Source organism: Petaurus breviceps, unplaced genomic scaffold, assembly GCF_028583685.1.
Source record: "Petaurus breviceps papuanus isolate PSGF00001 unplaced genomic scaffold, PetGlider_PUasm1.0 175, whole genome shotgun sequence".
Taxonomy (NCBI): domain Eukaryota; kingdom Metazoa; phylum Chordata; class Mammalia; order Diprotodontia; family Petauridae; genus Petaurus; species Petaurus breviceps.
Window position 1 is genome coordinate 35,252,494 of NW_027185764.1, and position 21,408 is coordinate 35,273,901.

At 37.3% G+C, this 21,408-nt stretch overlaps 1 protein-coding gene across 3 annotated transcripts in view; it reads right to left on the bottom strand.

The window, feature by feature from the left end:
* EDIL3 (EGF like repeats and discoidin domains 3) overlaps positions 1-21,408 on the bottom strand; it is a 629,193-nt gene that overhangs the window by 321,248 nt on the left and 286,537 nt on the right. For all 3 annotated transcript variants that reach the window (XM_069085066.1, XM_069085065.1, XM_069085067.1), the window contains one exon: positions 16,296-16,424. In XM_069085066.1, the coding sequence (XP_068941167.1) occupies positions 16,296-16,424 (129 nt within the window). The remainder of the gene's footprint in view (positions 1-16,295; positions 16,425-21,408) is intronic.

A 21,408-nucleotide genomic window follows, 5' to 3' on the forward strand; every position in this document is an offset into this window, starting at 1 on the left:
TCTCTCTCTCTCTCTCTCTCTCTCTCTCTCTCTCTCTCTCTCTCTCGGTTCAGTTGAGTCACCTTACTATTGGTAGGAGAATTGGAGAATTCATTTGATATACTTTATCTGATGTCTATTTTGGTACTGACTTGGATAAATGGGCTTTTTCCCTATTTGTTATGTGACTTCACTGTAGTTCTGGTATTTGGCGGGAAGTTGTCTTGGATATAGAGCTTGCAGTCATCCTTCCTCTTTAAGGAATGATGGGATTTTAAAGCTAAAAGTTATATACCCTAGATTAACAATATTTAAGGGAACAGAAAGACAGAATTTTAGCCCGGTAATGCTTCTCTCCGAGGAGAGCAGAGTGCCTAAGCTTCTAGTCCCAATCCCTTGCTTCCCCTTTGGGTATGACTTAAAGTGTTTCTTGAAGAAGATTAATAGGAGGAAATGCAAGAAATGTCTATTCTTGCCTCCTTGTAAGCTATACCATGACAGCCCTTGCTACATATGCAAAATGCTTTGCAAACCTCCAAGTACTATGTAAATAATAGCTAGCTATTGCAATAACATAAGTAACATGTATTCTATTATATCCACAGTATTGCTAACACTAAGTGTCAGAGAGATGAAGTTAATTACTTACAATCACACAGCAAGTAGGCATCAAAAGAAAGATTTTAACCTACTGGCTCCAAATTTGCAAAGATGAAATTAGTGAGGTTTGTGATTTTCACAAGCAACATTCATCAGCCTTGGAGTAGAAAAAGCAGATGGGAGATTAATTAAGCATGAGTACTATATATTTGAAATGGTGAGAGGTTAATAAAGTGAGAGATTCAAAGTTTGGTGTGGTAAGCACATTATTAAAACAGCAAACTATTCATCTAAGACTGGGTTAAAAGATAAAAGATCAGAGTTGTTGTGAGGCTTAAATGAGATAATGGATATAAATCACATTGCAAACCTTAAAGAACTATATAAATGCCAGTTATTATAATTATTACTGGCCTCTAGACAACAGACCTACAGCATAGTGATGACTTCGTTCCCTTAACCTTCCTCATTTTAGAAAGCAACAGTATCTTTCCTGATAATTGGATGACAAGTAGCCATCTTAAACACAGTATGTCCAAAACCGAACTTATCTTTCCCTCTGAGTCTTTCCCTGCCTCCTCTCTTCTCTTCTACTGTAGCAGGCAACACCATCTTTGCAGTCCCTCAGTTTCACAATTTAGGAGTAATCCTACATTCTTCACTATCTCCCATCTTTCATATCCACTGTGATATTAAGGCCTTTCAACTTTACTTTTCCAACATCTCTTCAATATGCCCCCTGCTCTCCTCTGACACAGGCACCACTCCAGTACAGGCCCTCATTACTTTACAGCTGGATTTTTGCAACAATCTGCTAATGGGTTTACCTGCCTCAAGTCTCTCCCCATTTCAATTCATCTTGCATTTGGCCAATAATCTCCCTAAAGTTCAGGTCCAATCATATTACCCCATCTACTCAATAAATTAGTGGCTCCCTATTGTTGTGGAACAAATACAAAATGCTGTGTTTAGCATTCAAAGCTCTTCATAACCTAGCCCCTGTCTACCTTTCTAGTCTTCTTATACCTTACTCCCCAACATATACTATTCAATTTGATGATACTGGCCTCCTGTGTGTTCCAATAACAAGAGAAACTGCACCTCTTAGTTCCAGGCATTCCCCAAATTGTCCCCAGTGCCTGGATTGCTTTCCCTTCTCTGCTTCAACTACTGACCTCCCTGGATTCCTTTGAGAGCCAAACTAAAATCTCACCTTCTCCAGGAAGCCTTCCCCAATTCCTCTCAATTCCATTGCCTTCCCTCTGTTATTTCTTTCCTAATTATCCTCTCAGTAGCATGCTTTCTATTTATTTATTAGCATTTTGTGACCTCCTTGAGGACAGGGACCATGTTTTGCCTCTTTTTGTAGCCCCCATGCTTAGCACAGTGCCTTATACATAGTAGGTACTTAATAAATATTTACCAGCTGAATGAATCAATGTTTATTGATATAGAGGAACAGAGAGGCATACTGGTCAATGTTTAACAGCCAGTCTCTCAACAACAGCAACAAAAAAGTATGCATATTCAATTTTAAGTTTAAACTGCATTATTAACTTTCTTAAGGCTAGACAAGTTTTCCAAACTTATTTGGATCCTTCTCCAAAAAAAAAAATTACTCAGTGTCCCCCTGGAAATCTACTTTCTTTCACCCTTTAATGTTTTTTTTTGGAGGGAAATTTGTGTCCTGTCAAGCTACTACTACTCCCTGCATTGTCCCAGCACCCCCCATGGGGAGGTATCACTCACTTTTGGAAACTATGGAGAAAATCAACAAAACGATAAATCAGGTATTCACATATAGTTATTGCAGATTTCTGAGGTGTATATTTTCATACTGAATAGTTAACAATTGGTGTTAAAGTTAGATCTGGCTCCAACATCATCCTTAATAAGATGGACAAAAATTAAAAAAAATTAAGAGATGGTTCCTGTCCTCAAAGAGCTTGTGGCATAGTTGGAACAATTTAAAAACAAAAACATAGGAAACAATTAGAGAAATATTAAGTGCAACCATATAACTCTGATCTGCCCAATAAAGTGTTTTTAAAAAATGCTGCCAGGCTTTGGTCTGTATCCAAAAAGGATTTACATTCAGATGTAGGTCAGCAGAAGGCATTTTAAGTAAAGAGGCACCATCTGCTAAGTTTTCTCATTGTCTGACTCTACCATAGAGGGATCTCCTTGTTTATGTGGCATTTACTTTTTCTTAAGACTTCTTCTTTTTAAGATTCTCTTCACTCCATAACTCCAAATACTTCGGCTAGTAGCTGAAGGAAACAATCCTTCTTCACACATTCTTAAAGGAACTACTTGCTGGAAAAGCACACAAGAAGTCTGATCCCTTGTCTGAAGAAAGCAAGTTTGTGATTTACAGAAAGAAAACCTAACGAGATGTATTAACAGATTGCAAGGGAAGGGAAGGAGAAAATAAATGGCTTGCCTGCAGCAGTGGTACAGGAAGAATCAGGATAGAACCTGACATCTCCAGTCTATGAGAATAAGACAGAAAACTACTATATGGCAAGTGACTTAGGGAGTTGCATTTTGCCAAAAGACAGTTTTATATATAAAGTCATATATAAAGACTTACATTGAAAGGAATATACACAGTGACTTCAACAATGTAAATGGAAAGAAAAGTAACAACAAAATAAATGAAACTGCAAAAATAAAATGTGCCAAAGAAGAGATATAGGAAGGCATTTTTTTTATCTCATTGTGATGGGCAAAGAAGGGAAGGGCATAAACGCAGAACACTGAATATAACATGAAACTTTTTGATGTTTTGCTTAGATTTTCTAAAACCTTTTTCTTCCTTTTTTTTTTTAAATCATTGTTATAAGAAATGGTTTTCCAGAGGTGATAGGGGAAACAATATATCAGGAATGTGAGTGGTGTAAAAATTAATACAATTTATTTTTAAAAAATTTAAAAACTATTGGGGCAGCTAGGTGGCACAGTGAGTAGAGCACCGGCCCTGGAGCCAGTCAGACCTGAGTTTGGATCCAGCCTTAGACACTTAACACACACACATACACACACAAAAACTAGCCATGTGACCTTGAGCAAGTTACTTAACCCCAATTGCCCTCCAAAAAAAAAGCAAAAAAAAATTAAAAACTATGTAAAGAACAAAGTTCTTCCCACAACTGTTGGCAGACATTGTACAACGAGTACTTGATAAATACTTATTTATTGACCAATTGGTGTAAGTGAATGGGCGTTCATATTTTTACATGTCAATACATATGTGAAAAATATATGTGTGTAAAAGGACATGGAAATGCATATCTGACACAGTTACTCTCCTGCTCAAGAGTCTTCAGTGGTTCCGTATTATCTCTAGGATAAAATAGATTTCCTCTATCTGATACTAAAAGCCTTCAGAGTTTGGCAGAAATCTAGCTTTCTAGACATCTCGTGTTATTTCAGTCCTTATATGTTCTTTGTCCCAACCAATTTGGCCTACTAATTATTTCATAAAAACATATATGTAAATACATATATTCATAAATACAAACATACAATACACATAGTCTGTGTATATTTATGGGTATATATACACCTCTATACATATGCTTTGTACACACACACACACACACACACACTCACACAGTCTCCTAAGCACCGTTTCTTTGCATGGACTGTTCCTAATGTCTGGTGGAGTGCTCCAGGATAAGGCATGGGTGAACCCCAACACCAGCTGGGACTATTCTAAGCAAAGAATATGTGGTGTAAACCCAGGGGAAGCCCCAGGGTGGATTGATCTAGCCCCCAGCCTTGGGCCATTGGGCAAAAGGAGTATAAAAGTAGTTTCTTCAACTTTGGTAAAGAACTTGAAAGACCAGTAAAACTATTTACCCACTAATTTTAATCTTTCAAGTAGTTTTGATTGTCTATTTTCCTGAACTGCATTTTAACTAATTTGAGAACTGTGTCTACTTGAAGGTATTGAAATAGGATTTTAATACAAAGGCATGACCTTTTTGAACCATTCGGTTTTAAGTGATCCATTGTGCTAGTTGTACAGGAACAAACTGGACCCCTGGATTTTATCTCTCTCTTCACCTCTGCCTCATAGAGTCCTGACCTTCTTTCAAAGGAATTTAGGTGTCAAAATACAAGGCTTCTCCTGATTCACATAATTCAAAATTTCTTTACTTTTTGCCTGTATAATGGACACCCTGGTAGAGAATCTGTGAGCTCCTCAAAAGCAGGAGTCATGGATCACTCTTCTGTATTCTCTATAGTGCCCATCGCAGTGCTAAGCACATAGTTGGTAATTTATCAATTGGTTATTTGATAGGACTCAGTACTTGTGGGATCATATTTCTTTCCTCCGATTCTTTGACCTCCATCAACTGATAAACTTAGAGACAGCATAGCAACTATAAATGTGCAACATTAATTCTGTAAAATGAGACTAACATCCCATTCAGGGTGATGTGTGGTTCACTCAAAGAACATTTGGTATCTGTTTTAGTAGCAATCCTTTGTTACATGGTTTTATGAACTCTTGAAAAATGAGAACACCTAGGCCAAACTCATCATCTTCAGAGGGAATTCACAGCAAATCAATTATACCTCACAGAAAGACTCTGTCTAGGTTGGTCCAGATGGAAATAAAAGCTCATTTTAAAATGTCCTAATTCAAGGGTAGTGTGTCTTATACAATGATTAAACTATTCAAAAAATCTCTGGCTAATTTAATTTCAAAAGATATTTTATCTTAAATTCCTCTAATCTTATACATTGTGGCATGATTGCAAAATCTATCAGCCTCCATGAATGAAAAATCAATTGGGAAACATGATGACAAAATCAATCAAATTATGTTACAGAGGCTGACATGCTATCATTTCTATGAATTAAGAGCTGCTTGAAGCTACTGTGAACTCATCTTCATCCTAGTTAAAATGAAAATAATGGGAAAATGTTAAAGACTATTATTTTATCACTCTAAATAATTATATTAGCTTTGACTTAAATAGATATGCATATATACTATAATAAGTTATTTGGAATGTTTTGCATTCTCTTGCCATGCCCTTATTGAAGTCACAAGACAATGGCCTGAGAAAATAATGAATCTGTAGCAGCCCTTTCACTTGCTTATTTATGAGCCTCTTTTAAATATTATAAATGAAAGAATCAATCACTTAAATACTATCTGTTCAGGAAGGATTAAATGATTTAATATCAATTATGAAGGAAAACATCCTCATTGTCTAGCCAGAAAGATTTCCTATTTTACCTTCCTTTTCCCACATAGACTCTTCAGTCATTAAGATTGTAACTAAGTAGTCATAATCATTAGAAATATTGAGGGTCTATTATGCACATGGGGGCTTTATGAAGTATTGAACATGGAAATGTACAAAATAAGTTGAGCAGTCAATTTCTGTTCTCTAGAAACTATATGTGCATAATAGTGACATGTTTCTTTTGGTGCTGGTAATTATGGGACTGATGATCATGGCTTAGAGGTGTTACATAAGGGAGTCATTCCACCATTGGTTGAGAGATGACTTCTCACTTTCTGACCAGCTTTAGCATCAGTTAGATGGCTTAACGAAGATACTAGACCTGGAGTGAGAAAACCCTTAGTTCAAATCCTACCTTGGACACTTACTATTGCTTTGTGACCATGAGCAAGTCATTTCAACTCTCTAAGCTGTAAAACAGAGATGAATTTGTAGCTATTTACAAGGTTGTTGGAAAGATCAAATAAGATAATACATATAAAACACTTCTCAAATCTTCATTTGCTATGCTGCATCCAGTGTAAATTTTTTGTTTTATTTTTACTTTTTAAAAATCTCATTTTCTTTCTGAATTCAAACTTGTTTCATTCTAATTAGTATCTGGGTATAAGCAACCACAACATTAGTTGATAATCTACTCTCATAATCAAATCTAAGTTCATTCTGCTTGTGAATGGGCTTTTACATAGAAATACAGATAACTCCTTTAAAAGGAAGACAGTAAAAGCTACAATAATGTGAATTTATTCTTGAGAAACCATAAAAAATTTAAAAAAATTGTTTTAGGAACTGATGTTACAATTAGGTAGAATGTACTAATTCATACTCATTCCCTGAAGTTCTAAATAAAATAGTCTTGGCTGAACTTTCTTTTTCCTCATAACCTTATGGTTTTTATTTTTCCATAACTCATGGCACAAGATGATGTTTAATGAGCAATGGAATGCATCTATATGTCTTTATTTACCTATACACTGAGGCAGCTGGGTAGTTCAGTGGATAGAGCATTGGGCTTGGAGTTAGGATGACCTGAGTTCAAGTCTGACCTCAGGTACTTACTAGCTGTTTTATCCTGGGCAGGTCACTTAAACTCTGCTTGCCTTAATGCATTGGGCAAGGAATTGGCAAACGACTCTATTATCGGCAAGAAAACACCATAGATACTATGGTCCAATGAATCACAAATAATTGAATACCCACATGAAAATAAACACTCACATACTTGTTGTTTGTTCTTCATTTCAAAGAGTAACAATGATACCATGGGGTGATTTCTTGACTCACTTGTGAATTGGATTTAAGTGAGGCACAGTTGCACAGAGTTGTAAGTCTCACTCTCTCTTCCAGAATCATCAAAGTCCAGTGGCAAGACAAAAGTCAGGATGACAAGGGTGGCCAGGTAGCACAGCGAGTAATAGCACCGGTTCCAGTGTTGGGACGACCTGGGGAACGAATCTGGGCTCCAACACTTAGCACCCACCCAGGAACACCTGGCTGTGTAACCTTGAGCAAGTTACTTAACCCCAATTGCTTAGGGGCGGCCAGGTGGCTCAGTGAGTAAGAGCACCAGCTCCAGTGTCTGGATGACCCGGGGATCAAATCCGGGCTCATATACTTAGCACCACACCCAGAAATAACTGGCCGTGTAACCTTGAGCAAGTTACTTAATCCCGATTGCTTTAAAAAAAAAAAGTCAGGATTACTGCAATGTCCTAGGATGCAGTGAATGACCTTGGCATCTTTGACATATGAACAAGCTCTAAGCATTCCACAGGGCCTACTTCAGCTGCCTTCATGACCTTTGGGACAAAGTTTTCTCTTCTACCCATTTCCACCATGGGAATTCTTCACATGCTTGGGGACACACATCCCTCTAATTCACCAACAGATTTGAGGCCTGTCAGTTACCATCAAACTGGTCAGCCTAGACAGTTTTCTTGTTCGCGTTACAGCTTTTTAGAGCCCCAGCTAAGAGTAGAGTGAAGTTGGACACCAAAGATGGATGAGTAGCCTTGAAAAGGGCTTGGCAAACCCTTATACCAGAAGTGCTTGTCCTTCCTGAACACCTTATACACCATAAACATACATGTCCACAAATCTCTTGGTATAAGTAATTTTCAAAAATGTTAAAGTACTGGTAATCTTCTGTTTATTTTCCTTAAGTTTAAGCATAAAAACTTTTGCCTAATCATAGATTGGATCATAAATTTAGAGCTAGAAGAGACATTAGTGGTCACTGAGTGCAGCCCTCTCATTTTCCAGATAAGGAACTTGAAGTCCAGCCTAATTAACAAATTGTCTGTGATCAAAAAGGAAGTAAGAGGAAGAGTTAGTTTTCAAAACTTATATGCCATGATCCCAAATTCTGTTTTCTTTCATTGCAGCATTGTTGTTAGGGGCAGGATTTACAAGCTATTGGTCAAATGCCAATTAGGCCAATCTCCATGCCCCACCCCTTTCTATAAAATGTCTCATGGAACTCTGGGGTTTGATCAAGTTTCAGACCCTAAATGTCATTAAGAAGGAGAAAGGAAGAAAATAATCTTTTATTAAGCACCTACCATATGCTGGGCACTATACTAAATGCTTTATAAATATTATCTTATTTGATCCTCAAAAAAAATCCTGGAATGTAGGCTATCATCACCATTTTAGAGTTGAGAAAACAGATGTAGGAAAAGTTTAAGCAACTTCCTGACTCCAAATATAGCTCTCTATCCACTGTGCCACCTTGTTGCCCTCATGCAGCTGTCTTATTGCAACACTTACTAAGTACATAAAAAATGATCTATTGTGGTGAGAAGATCCTCCTGAGTTCCTAAAACTCTGCCTGTGGAGCAAAATAGACTTGGACTATGAATCCAGTGATGTGGACCAGACTACCAAAGTATGGAGAGGCTTGTATCAAGAGAGTTGATTACAAGATAGCCTTTTTTTTTATCACAGCAACACATTGTGACAGTGATATCTCCCATCAAGGAATAGAAGACTTAGAAAATACATTGACAGGAAGAATATGCATGATGGCACTAATGAACTCATATCCTTTAAGCACTGACAGACTGGTTTACCTTATTGGCCTACTTTCTTGTATGATGCTTCCTTCCTAATTTTGAAATGTGTTAGGATACAGGAGTAAACTATGTAAGAACACTTTAAAAATAAGATACAACTATTGAATGATTAGTTAATAACTTGGGACAAACTTTGAGCAAAATATGGAGGAAGATTAGGTCACTGAGAAATTTCAAATATTTGTTTGCTATTAAATGGTTCTTGGGAAATTTCTTTACTTCTTTAATGTAGGAAAGCAGCTCCTCCTTTTAGCCTCCAATCACAGACTAGACTCAAGCATGGTTCGGTACCCTATAGCTTTGAGGTCATATGTAGCCCTCTAGGTCCTTAAGTGTGGCCCTTTGATTGAATCAAAACTTCATAGAACAAATCCCCTTAATAAAAGGAAATGTACTACCCAAGGACCTAGAAGACCACATATGGCCTTGAGGCTGCAGGTTCTCCACCCCTGGTTCCAGAACATACAGATGGCAAATCTCCACTTTGAGCCCAATTAGCAACTTTCTTTATCATCATCCTCTAGGCGAAATAGATCTTTTCTTTGCATGGGGCTGGTGGGTGGGATGGTGGTGGTTAATAAATATTTCTGGAATCTCCTATCAAGTATGTTTTATTGGCATTTCATGTAATATTTTTTCTTCGAGGACAACACAGATATTGAAAGAATCATGCAATGGTGGGCACACTCTTCCAAGTAGAGGATTTGGTGATCCGAAGAATGTGTAAATAGAAGAAACAACTAAGGTGATCTGAACCCATGCAGGCAGGTCCTGCATTTGTGATGGCCACTTTCCCCAAGTAATTTGGCATCATAGATTTAGAGTTGGATGTTCTATTCAATGTCAACTAGTCTAATTTCATTATTTTGCAGAGGAGGTAACAAGCCCAGAAAGATTAAATGATTTTCCCAAGGTCACATGAATGGTAAACTGTAGCATTACAGTTTGAGCCCATTTCCTTGGGGTCCAAATCCAGCATTCTTTTCATGATGTCATACTGACTTCTGTGATATGACAGCAAAGTTGCATCCTTAGTTAAATTCCTGAAAAACAACTAAAGATACCAATGGGGTAGCAATCCTCTTGAATATGCAAATATTACTGAGACAGTTAAGGGGAGCCCTTGGTATGAATTAGCAATTTTATTTTACTCTGATTACTTTCCTCCTTAACTTACTTGGGAATATTGTTGTGTTTGTCCTATATTTTCAAAGAGGACCATGACATCAGGGAAATGACTTGCAATTGATTTTTATTTGAGTGACGGAGGGCTGTGCAAGGTCACCAGCCTTACTTTCTGCTCCAGAGCCATCTGCATCCAGTGACTAGATATTCATTGAGATGACCCAGTATGTAATGGGAGAATCTGGGACTTTCAGACTAAGGCCTTTTCAGGTACTTGTTTAGAGTGAGGTAAGGCCCATTCAGTGAATAGGCCTCTTTAAGAAGTGAGTCAAGGGATGGCCCCTTTAATTAGAAAAAAGAAGAAGAAAAAATTAATCTGGGAGGGAAGACCTTCAGGGCTGCTGTTCCAAAGAGAAACAGTGACCATTTAAATTCACTCTAAACCCAGAGGGCCCCAAATACAGTCATACTTGGGAATATCTGCACTGATGGATAGAGGTATTTTATTAGATATGAGTCATTTTAAATCAGAAAGTCCTTGGACTTATAGGCAGGGTTAGGGGATCTAGGTGGCACAGTGAATTGAGCACTGAACCTGGAGTCATAAAGATCTAAGTTCAAATCTGGCTGCAGACACTTACTAGCTGTGTGACCCTTAGAAAGTCTCTTAACCTCTGCCTGTCTCAATTACCTCGTTTGTAAAATGGGAATAGTAATGGTACCATCCAAAAGTTGTTGGGAAGATAAAATGAAATAATATTTATAAAACATTTTCAAACCTTAAAGTGATAAATAAATAAAATCTTTTGATGATGAGGTTGATGGAATTTGCTGGAATGGAAGAATCATGGTTGTGTAAAGAAGACATGGTACCTTGGACAAGGGTCATTAATATGAGATGATGTAGGAGAGAGTGCCAAAGAAAAATCTTATAACATCAATATTTTGCCAAGTTATCCCTTTACATATAAGATGGGGAAAACTCTATCTTTTTTCTAAATTTTCCCAATACTTTGTCATGTAGACCTTGGATACTACAGCTCTAAACTTGGGGTTTGATTTTAGGGGCTAATTGTACTAGTAGTCTAGTCCAGGGGTAAATACGTTTTTCTTTTATTGCCCCTTTGGGAGGGGGAAGACAAGGCACTTGCTCAAATACATAAGCCCTATTGATGACATTGTTTTTATGAGGATATATGGTCTCTTCTGAATTTATATGTTAGTAATATGAATTGTTTTTAAGTGAACTACAGTAACCATGTATTGATTAATTATAAAGCAATATGACAGTAGCAGAAAGAACACTGACATCAGTGGACCTAAGTTCCAATCTCAATTCTGCCCTTTACTATGTGTAAATATGAGCTAGTCACTGAAACTTTCTGTGTCAATGTTTCCTTATTTGACATCTGTAGTCTTTTCTAATTTAAATCTATTATTCTGTGAAATTATGACTCCAACAAGGAATCAAAACAGGACATCTACCATTGATGCATGAAAAATAACATTGAGAAGAAAGGACAAGAACATGAAGAGCCATTCTTTCCTTAATATAAACTCGATCAAAACTGAATGCAAAGCTAAATGTTAAATTGTACCCACATATCACAGTTGCAAAGATTATTGATTATCTAGTGAGCCTGGGGAGAAAGCCAAGTTACCTTACTGAGGTGAAACTTAGTTGAAATTTTATTTTAGGTACTCACTCCAGAGCCAGTACCCTTTCTATTGTACAATATTGTCTACTTTAGCAGAGAAAATTACATACAGCAAAACTAGATGGAGTTCCAAGTAAAATTACTGAACACTGAGGTAAAGAGAAATTAAATGAATACAGAAGTAGGGTCAGATGGGTTTGAACTAGTTATCTGCTAACATAAAGCAAAACTCTTTTGTCCATCATTTCAGTGTGACTAATTCAGGATAAAAGCATTATAGAAACTGGCTCTATCAAAAGGCCTCATCTTCTGGGCTGATTGGTAAATACTCAGCCACGACCCCATTGCCTGGCAGGGCAAGAGCCTGGATTTAACCTAAAATAGATTCTCCAGGTGGAGTACACCTGTGCAGGAAGAAATGTATAGCAAACCTTCAGGGAGCTGCCAAGCAAAGATTTCTAGGCTTAGGAGGCTTTTCTTCCCCCAAGGCATCAATTTGTTACTAGGTAACACATAAAAAAGATGATAATCCCTATCCAACCAAAAATATGTGGCCCAAGAAAGTAACTACTTGCTTAAAATGTCCCTGTCAAATTTCCAGGCAATTTAAGACCACAGTCCATGATATAATTGTCTTTATGGTGAAGAAAACATTCCCTCCTCTATAACTACAAGGACATTTGCAGATGCAGTTTTCATTACTAATATAGATAATGAGGACTTTTTGAATACACTGATTATAATTGCCTTGAAGTTAGGATTTTCAATCCCAATGAAAATTCAATGTAGCTAATGACATAGAACTGCCACTGCTAACCTTGGAGACATTTTCTCTATTTTGTAACATGATATTTATTGGCCTGTGATTATAAGCTTGTCACTTTATTATCTTGACACTTTAAATTCTTCTGATGTCCAGTTAATGCATGATCAAAGATGATATCCAATTAGCAACCTGTCACATGAAATTGAATTAATAACAACTTCCTTTAATTTGATTTTTTCTGAAGTATTTCTTCAAGAATAATTCCATATAAAAAAGTCAAATTAGGGTTGTTATTATTAAAATAAATTAGGAAAAAAGAAACATTTTTCCTTTCATTTTCCTGCAATACTCTTTTGATCTGTGTCAACCCAACAAGCCAGGTTTATGCCTATGCCATTAAGAAAAGATAGCTGAAGATATATCTCAAGACCTTGGACTATTAAACAATCAATTTTCACTAGAGAGAAGTTTTTGAATAATGAATGGCTAGGGAAATAGTTTGTGTGGTCAAAGTTAAAAGCTAAATTTGGAAGGTGTGATATTTCAAAAATTTCAAGTCTAAAATATGATTAGGATAGGTACTCTCTCAAATCATAACCATTCCTATCTCTGCTTCCCATGGAATGGTTATCTATTACACCCCAGATTCACAATAAAAAATCTATACAGTTTACTACAGATATTTCTCTGGGTCTTTTAGAACTTTGTAGACCCATACTACAGCACCTTGGTTTTCTCTTCTCCTTTTCTATTCTTTTTTTAAATTAAAACAAATAAATTACCAATTATTTTTTTTGGTTTTGCAGGGGGGAAGGCAGGGCAATTGGGGTTGTGACTTGCCCAAGGTCACACAGCTAGTAAGTGTTAAGTGTCTGAGGTTGGATTTGAACTCAGGTCCTCCTGACTCCAGGGCTGGTGCTCTATTCATTGTGCCATTGCACCCCTCCTTTGCTCTTCTTGGCACATAAGTCACTCACCTCCTTTTCTGGTTGGAAAGGTAACTTTGTCATATCTTTTCTATTATATCTTGAAAATAAATGGTAAGCTAAATTTACTAACTCACACATGTACATTGTTTCCCTTACCCTTTTTTAGTCACTTGTAGGTTTGGTTCTTCTATAATTATGCTATTATGTACTTTCAGCCATACAACATCTCCAAAGGAATATTAGTGTTAACAAGATGGGATTTAGTAGCAGAGAGGGGGACTGAAAATATGATCCAACCTCCTTTTTAGTCCTTGGGCCAGTTCAATTCATTGTCTTTCTACAGTACTTCAAGGTGGATTTTTTGATAGACTAATTCAATGGGCAGCCCACCCAACTGCATCCAATAATTTGAGGAATAATATATAACTATTGATATCCATATGACTAGAGCAAAATACAATGAGTTTATAAATGTCTTTGTCCTGAAAACTAAACTTCCATTAATGAAGCCAAAGATGTCATTAGACATACTTTATGGTTTCCATTTAACACTGTTGATGCATAGTGAAGTTGTAGTCTTGTGGTGTCAAACTGAAATAGAAATTGGGTCCTTATAGCTGCACATTGACTTAGACAATCACAGATGAATAATATTTATGTTGTATTGAATTTTTATTTATTTTCTTTCAACATGGCTCACTTACTTTTTACTATGGTTGAGGCCTTACTCCGGAGTTTTTCAGTTATGCACTCTGAGCCATGAGATTGACAGCTCTGTTATATAGTTCACCACAATCTGGGGGTGCACATTAATGATTATAAATCTATTTTTAAATGTTTTTCATTTGTATATTGCTAGCACAATCACTGTGGTGCTCTGGTTTCCAACCAATCTTAAAAAATCATCTGTAAATATGGTCACCTGGAAAATGTTCCCATCTCTAGGGAATTTCTCTTCCACTTAGACATCTCACAAAATATATTCATGACAGTATATAAGACCTGAGATAAATATCTATCTCATGATTTTGACTGACTTCCTTGATAATGGTAATAGAAAGACAGTTGAAGTTATCTGCATCAATGCATTGAACAATGAGTTTTACAAAGACCATAGGTTGCTACTTCACAGAGAAAACAATTTGAAATTAATTTCCTTCTATTTTTTTAAAATAAACTTACACTCATTGCATAAAGAGAAAACATCATATACTCATCAAGCAGTGTGAATTGGAATGTTCTATATCTCAGAGTTGTGAATGTGACATTGCAGTCTGGTGCACAAAATCGTTTGTGAAAGTCTACCAGCATACATCACTCCACTGTCAAGTTGTTTTTTTTCCTAAAGTGAAGTTTTGACCATGGCAACTCTTTCCCTTCCTTCCACAATTTCAATAAACTCTAATGCCCCCCTGTCACCTCCAGGATCAAATATAAAATTCTCTGGTATTCAGCCCCTTAATGATCTTGTCCCCACCTTGCCTTTCCCTTTTTTCACTATACTCCTCTCTTTGTGCACTTGGAGATCCAGTGGCATTGGTTCCCTTGATATTTCTTACATAAGACACCCTGTCTCCCAACTCTTAAGTATTTTTACTGACATTTCCCATGCTTTCAATCCTCTCTTGTTATCTCCACTTCTTAGCTTCCCAAAACTCCCAGATAAAATTCTATTTTCTATGAGTTTTTCCTTAATGTTAGTGCCTCCCTCAATTAATTATCTTCAACTTTCCTGTATATAACTTGTTTGTGCATAGTTATTTATATGTATTCTTTCCCATTAGACTGTGAATTGCTTGAAGTATCAAAGTTGGGTTTTTTGTTTTTGTTTTTTGCCTTTCTATCCCTTTGCAGAGTCCTGGAAAATGCTTAACAAATGTCCATTGCCTGCCTTACTGTATGTGTCCACAATTAGGTCCATTTTTAGATAGTGATAGGGCCTGTGTATGTGGTATCATTAACTTAAGAAACTCTAAGTTCTGAGAACTCCCTCTACCAATGAAAATTCACACTTTCTTGGTAACTTATAGTCTTAGAGAGTTGTCTGAATGTAGGAAGATTAAACATCTCAGAGTCACGCATAGAGGAATGACTTGACTCCATCTTTCTGGCCCTAGAAGTATTTATTCTTCCCCTAAATTCCAACATCTCAATTGTATAATCTCTTGGAATTACTAACATCCTGGTAGAGCTTCAAATATAGACTACATCACTGATGGGTCTGAGTAGCTAGGTGGTGTAGTGGATAAAGCAGTATTCCTGTTGACCTCAGTTTCTTCATCTGCAAAATGAGCTGGAGAAGAAAATGGCTAACTACTTCAATATCTCTTCCAAGAAAACCTCAATTGTGGTCTCAAATAGTTAAACATGACTGAAATTAGTGAACAATAACAATACTGATGGTTCTGTTGTTTGAGGACTATCCTAGGTGAGTTCAGAAAACCTCATTAATGTAAAAGTAATTAAGAGATTATTTTTAAAAATTTGAAATTATTTCTTATGGACAGTTAGTCTTGAAGTAGAGTTCACACTGATGGAATCACAGATGTTTTGAAGTAATGAGGCATGATCTTATCACAGATCACAAATTTAGAGGTAGAAGAGATTTTGGAGGTTATTTCATCTAATCTCCTCATTTTACAGAGGAAGAAAAGATCTAGAGAGATTAAATGACTTGGCCAGGATTACTTGGCATAGATCTGAAGCAGGATTTGAACTTGTCTTTTGTGACTCCCAAATCTAATACTCTAGCTACTAAATCACACTTTCAGTTTATGAAAAAATTAGGAGGTATTCAAGTATTAAGTATGTGTTTGCATATTCAACATATAAGGTGTAAATCCTACAAATAGGATTTATACACCACATATTTGGTGAAATCTTTAAAGAAAACTTACTGTGCTGACAGTGGATGCCATTAAATCCTCTAGGACATTTACACACATATCCTATGAATGTATCCCCTCGGTAAGCTTCACTTATTTCACATGTTCCCCCATTATGACATGGGTTAGGAAGGCAGGGACCTGGAAGGAAGATAGAACACAATGATCATCTTGTTGTTGTTTTTTTCTCTTTTTTTACATGCCACAGTGTATTCTAAAATATAATTTTACTAATTGGTTTTCATGAAAGCACTCAAAAGGAACATCATCGGATCATTATAACCACATGTCAGTGTGCCCTATGGAAAGCAGAAGTCCCGGGTTATATTCTTGGTCATCTTCTTTTCTAAGATGTAACTTTTTCTGTATGACTAAAAATATTCTTGAATCATAGTGTCTCTCTCAAGAAGTTCTGCACGCCCTTTGCCTCGTGCCACCCACTAGTTTGTATAAACAGAATGATATGTTCCTGTGCTTGGGGAAAACTGTTAAATACTCAAAGTGGAGAGCTGAGCTCATAATAAAGATAATGAGATAAAGAGAAATTTCTTTGACAGTAAAGTTGCTTTATGAAATTTTATGTACATGTACAGATACACTCATATATGCACTATATATCTATATGTATGCGTATATATTTGTATGTGTATATATACACACATGTATATGTAAGTATATGTATATACATATGAGTATACATGTACAATTGTGGGACAAAAGTATCAAATAACACAGAAAAGATCTGAAGAATAAGTTATATCACTATAACTATGCTATTATATTAAATAAGTATGTTATTAATGGCAAATATACATATCAGCAGAGTTTTTGGACCAATAATAGGAGTTAGCATCTATATAATGTTATTAGTTTTACAAAGTATTTTACAAATATGATCTTATTTTATGCTCACCATACCTAGGGATATCACTCCTATTTTACATAAATTAAGAAAAAGATTAAATGACTTGCCCAGGAACAAACCTCTAGTAACAGTCTGAGAATGGATTTGAATTAGGTTTTCCTGACTTCATTTTTTTGCTTTTATTTTCTGTAATACTATGCTGTATAAGGGATGAAGCTGGGAAAGAGATGGGAGAGAAGAGAGAGCTGGGAAGAGATAGGGAAGAGGAGGGAGAGGGGAAGAGAGGGAGGGAAGAGAGGAGAGAAAGAGAGGGGAGAGAGAAGAGGGAGGGAGAGAGGAAGGGAAGGAGAGAGAGTGAGAGAGAAAGAGAGAGACACACACACAGACACAGAGAGAGAGACAGAGACAGAGAGACAGAGAGAGACAGAGAGACAGAGAGACAGAGACAGAGAGAGAGAGAGATAGAGAGAGACAGAGTCAGAGAGAGTCAGAGAGAGAGACAGAGACAGACAGACAGAGAAATTGAAGAAGGCAAAAAAGAAGAGTGAAGAAGAGTGGTAACTATTTTAATAAGTTATCATATTAGGCAGGGAGCTATGTAGTCCACACCATAGGTCTTTATTCATAGAGAACAAAAGACAAACTTTTATCTACTAGCAAAGGGAAGAGTAAGGACAATACTGTATGGTGGAGTAAGCCCTGATTTCTTTCATTTCTCCCCTGGCTGTACTACTTTGAAGCTTTTCTGTCATCTTCACTGTGACCCTGGAAGCTCATTACTGTGAAATCCTCATCAGACTGCAAGGTCCTTAGTACTCCACATCATCATTAGCTTCTGCCACATTTCATTTCTTTCCTGTCTTAACTACTTTGGGGATCCTCTGGCTTCTCCATCATTCCCTCTGAGTAACAGACCTTACCCATACCCCCTTTTCCATTTTCTTTTTTTGTGTTTTCTTCTCCCATTAGATGGGCATTCCTTGTGGGTAGGAATTTTCTTTCTTTTTCTGTATTTGTGTCTTTCATGCTTAGCACAGTGCCTGATGTGAACTAGGAGCTTATTAAATGTTTATTGACTATTGTCTATTTGGAATTATAGCTCTTAGGCTAGTAAAGTAAACTAAAATAAGTAAATTGTCCTATTTAGACCTGTTTTCTCACCTATAAAGGGTTGGAATATACAATCAATAAGGTCCCTTGGAGCTCTAAATCTTATCTCTGATCCATAATCTGAAGTCAGCTTTGTTCCAAGGTGAAGGCAGAGGAATATGAAAGAACTCATCCCAGCTGGTATCAATTTTCTTTGAAAAATTATGTAAGAAGAGAAATAAGGTAATCGGGGTGGGAATTTGGGTGTATGGGTCAGCAGAAGGGAACTGAGCCTATCTGAGAGAACACACTATCTGACTAGTGGATAAAAGGCTCAGGGAATAGCATCAGAGGTCAGGTTGAAGTTGGATAACAGAATTCCTAATGATCCAGGCCCTGCCAGCTTCAGCTTCTTCCTCCAAGAGCTCTATGTAACCTCAAAGCAAGAATGGATAAAATGATTGTTGATGGATATATTTCAAAAAATATTACAAAATTGAAGGAGTCTTGGATTTTGGGGAGAAGAGTGCTGCAGTAATTTAGCACAGATTCTAATATGACAAGGAGTAGCTAGGAGAAGATAACAGACTTCAGTAAATGGGAAGAGACTGAATACTTCCATAGATTCAATTATTTTCTCTATGTTCATGATTCTCAAATCTATTAATCTAGCCATAACCACATTCTAATCTCATGATCTCATTGCTAGATGTCTATTAGACATCTCAACCTTGAAGTTCCTTAGACATCTTAAACTCAACATGTCCCAAACTTAACTCATTATCTTCCACAAATTCCTACCTTCTTACTAATTTCCCTTTTGTTGGTGATGGTAAAATTAAACTTCTGGTCATCCAGCCTCAGAATCTCGGTGTAATTCTCACCTTCCCACTGTCTCTTACCCCCCCATATGCAATATATTGCCAAGACCTGCCAGTTTTACCTTTATAACATTTGTTGCATTTGTCTTCTCTCCTCTGACATTGGCAACACCTTGGAACAGTCCCACATTGCCTCAATCCTGCTTCATTATAATATTCTGCTGCTTGGTCTCTACCTTAAGTATTTCTTCATTCCTGTCCATTCTCCATTTAACTACCAAAATTGTTTTCCTAATGTATAGATTTGACTATGTCACCCCCACTATTCAATAAATTCCAGTGGTTCCCTATCACCCCCAGGATAAAATGAACAGTCATATGTTTCCCCTGTTTAGTTCAAAGTCCTTCAAAATCTGACCTCTTTACCTTTCAATCTTCTCACACCTTACACTACCTTCTCTGCCCCATCTACTACCATGTACCCAATGATCCAATGATATTACTCTTTCTTGCACAAGGTATAACCATGTCCCAATTCTGAGTATTTTCATTGGTCATCTCTCTCAAGTCTGGAATTCTCTCACTTCCCATCTCTGCCACCTAGTTTCCCGGGATTCCTTTAAGTCCCAGCTAAAATCTTACCTTCTCATGTACAGTTATCTTATATATATCTTATTTGTATATTGCAGTTTGAATGTTGTCTCTCATTAGACTGTGCACTTCTTAAGAGCAGGTACTGTCTTTGCCCTTCTTTGTATCATGAGAGATTAGCACAATACGTGGCAAATAGAAGGCTCTTAATAAGTGTTTATTGACTGAATGGACGATGGCCATCTTAATGAGGTCATTCGAGATTTGAAAAAGTGGCAAAGACAAGAATATATTATTTAAAGGGAAATACTAATTTAGAGATGCCAAAGGCCTTATAATTGGATAGCTGCTGCCAGATAAGGGACTGGAAACCTGGCCATCTTATTTCAGGTTTTGTCTAGTGATCAGGTTTTTTGAAAAAAAAAAAACACGCTCAATGATTTCACATGTATAATAAATATCAAATTGTTTGCCTTTTTAAGGAGGTCAAAGTTTCAGAAGGGAGGGAAAGAAGTTGAAGCTAAAAATAAAAAAAATATTTTTTATATGTGATTGAGAAATATTTAATGAAATTACATAGAGATACATATAAATGCATGTATGCACATACGTTTGTATCTGTATGGGTATATATACCCACACATATATATGTGTTGTATATATACACATAGAGAAATACACATATGTGTGTATGTATATACATATATTTATATATATGACAGAGAAAGTTCTTGTTGATCCTTAATGTGTCAAACTCTGATTTACTCTCAGTAATGTAGTGTCACCTTAACAAAGAAAACCAAATCTCCTTTTACCATCCATCTATCCATCAATCCATCCTTTCAAGAAACATAAGCACCTATACATATAATAGCATGTTTAGAAATGAAGGGTAAAGATGGCGGAGTAGAAGCACGACCTTCCCGCGGCTCCAGCTTCCACCCTCCCCAATCCATGTAAAAAGGGGACTCTAAACAAACTTTGGAGCTGCAGAACCCACAAAATGACACAGAGAAGCTAACCTCCCGCTGAGGACAGCCTGGCAGGCCGGCAGGAATGGGCCAGCTCAGCACTCTGGGAGCCGAGTACAGCCCAATGCTGAGGCTTTAGCCCCAGGGTGGGCCTGACCAGCCGCCAGCCAGAGGGACTTCAGATCAGCAGCAGCTGTGGCTGTTTCCAGATTTATCAATACATAGATGCGAAGGACAAAGTGAGAGATCAGTGCAGTCTGGACTTTGGGACCAGTAAGTGGGAGTGCATGGCTTTTACCCCCGGGGCGAGAAGCTGCTGAGACACTGGCACAGCCAGCCAGCACCACATGGCAGCTTCAGCTCCTGGCCTGCAGAGTGTAGGGGGACCAAGCACCAGTCTGAGGGGTCATCGCTCTTGCTTTAAACTGCTTGAATCTGGATTGCAGTCTAGGGTGGAGGTCCTGGGGTGTGTGTCCAGCTTGCCAGAGCATGTGGAGACCTCAGAGAAGGCACCCATCTAATACCTCCGGCAGCTGAGAAAACTCCAGCGTTTGGGACAAAAACTCCCCTGTCTGGTGGCAGAGTCCTACTGTGGCAAAAAGCCCAAAAGTCAAATCATTGAGTGGCAAAATGAGCAGGCAAAGGAAACAAAGCAGACAGAAGATTCCAACGTTACACTCCTATTTTGGGGATAAGAAGGAGCAAAGCATGGAACAGGAGGAAAATGGTGAAGTCAGAACCCCTGCACCAAAAGCTTCAAAGGAAAATACAAGCTGGTTAGAGGCCAT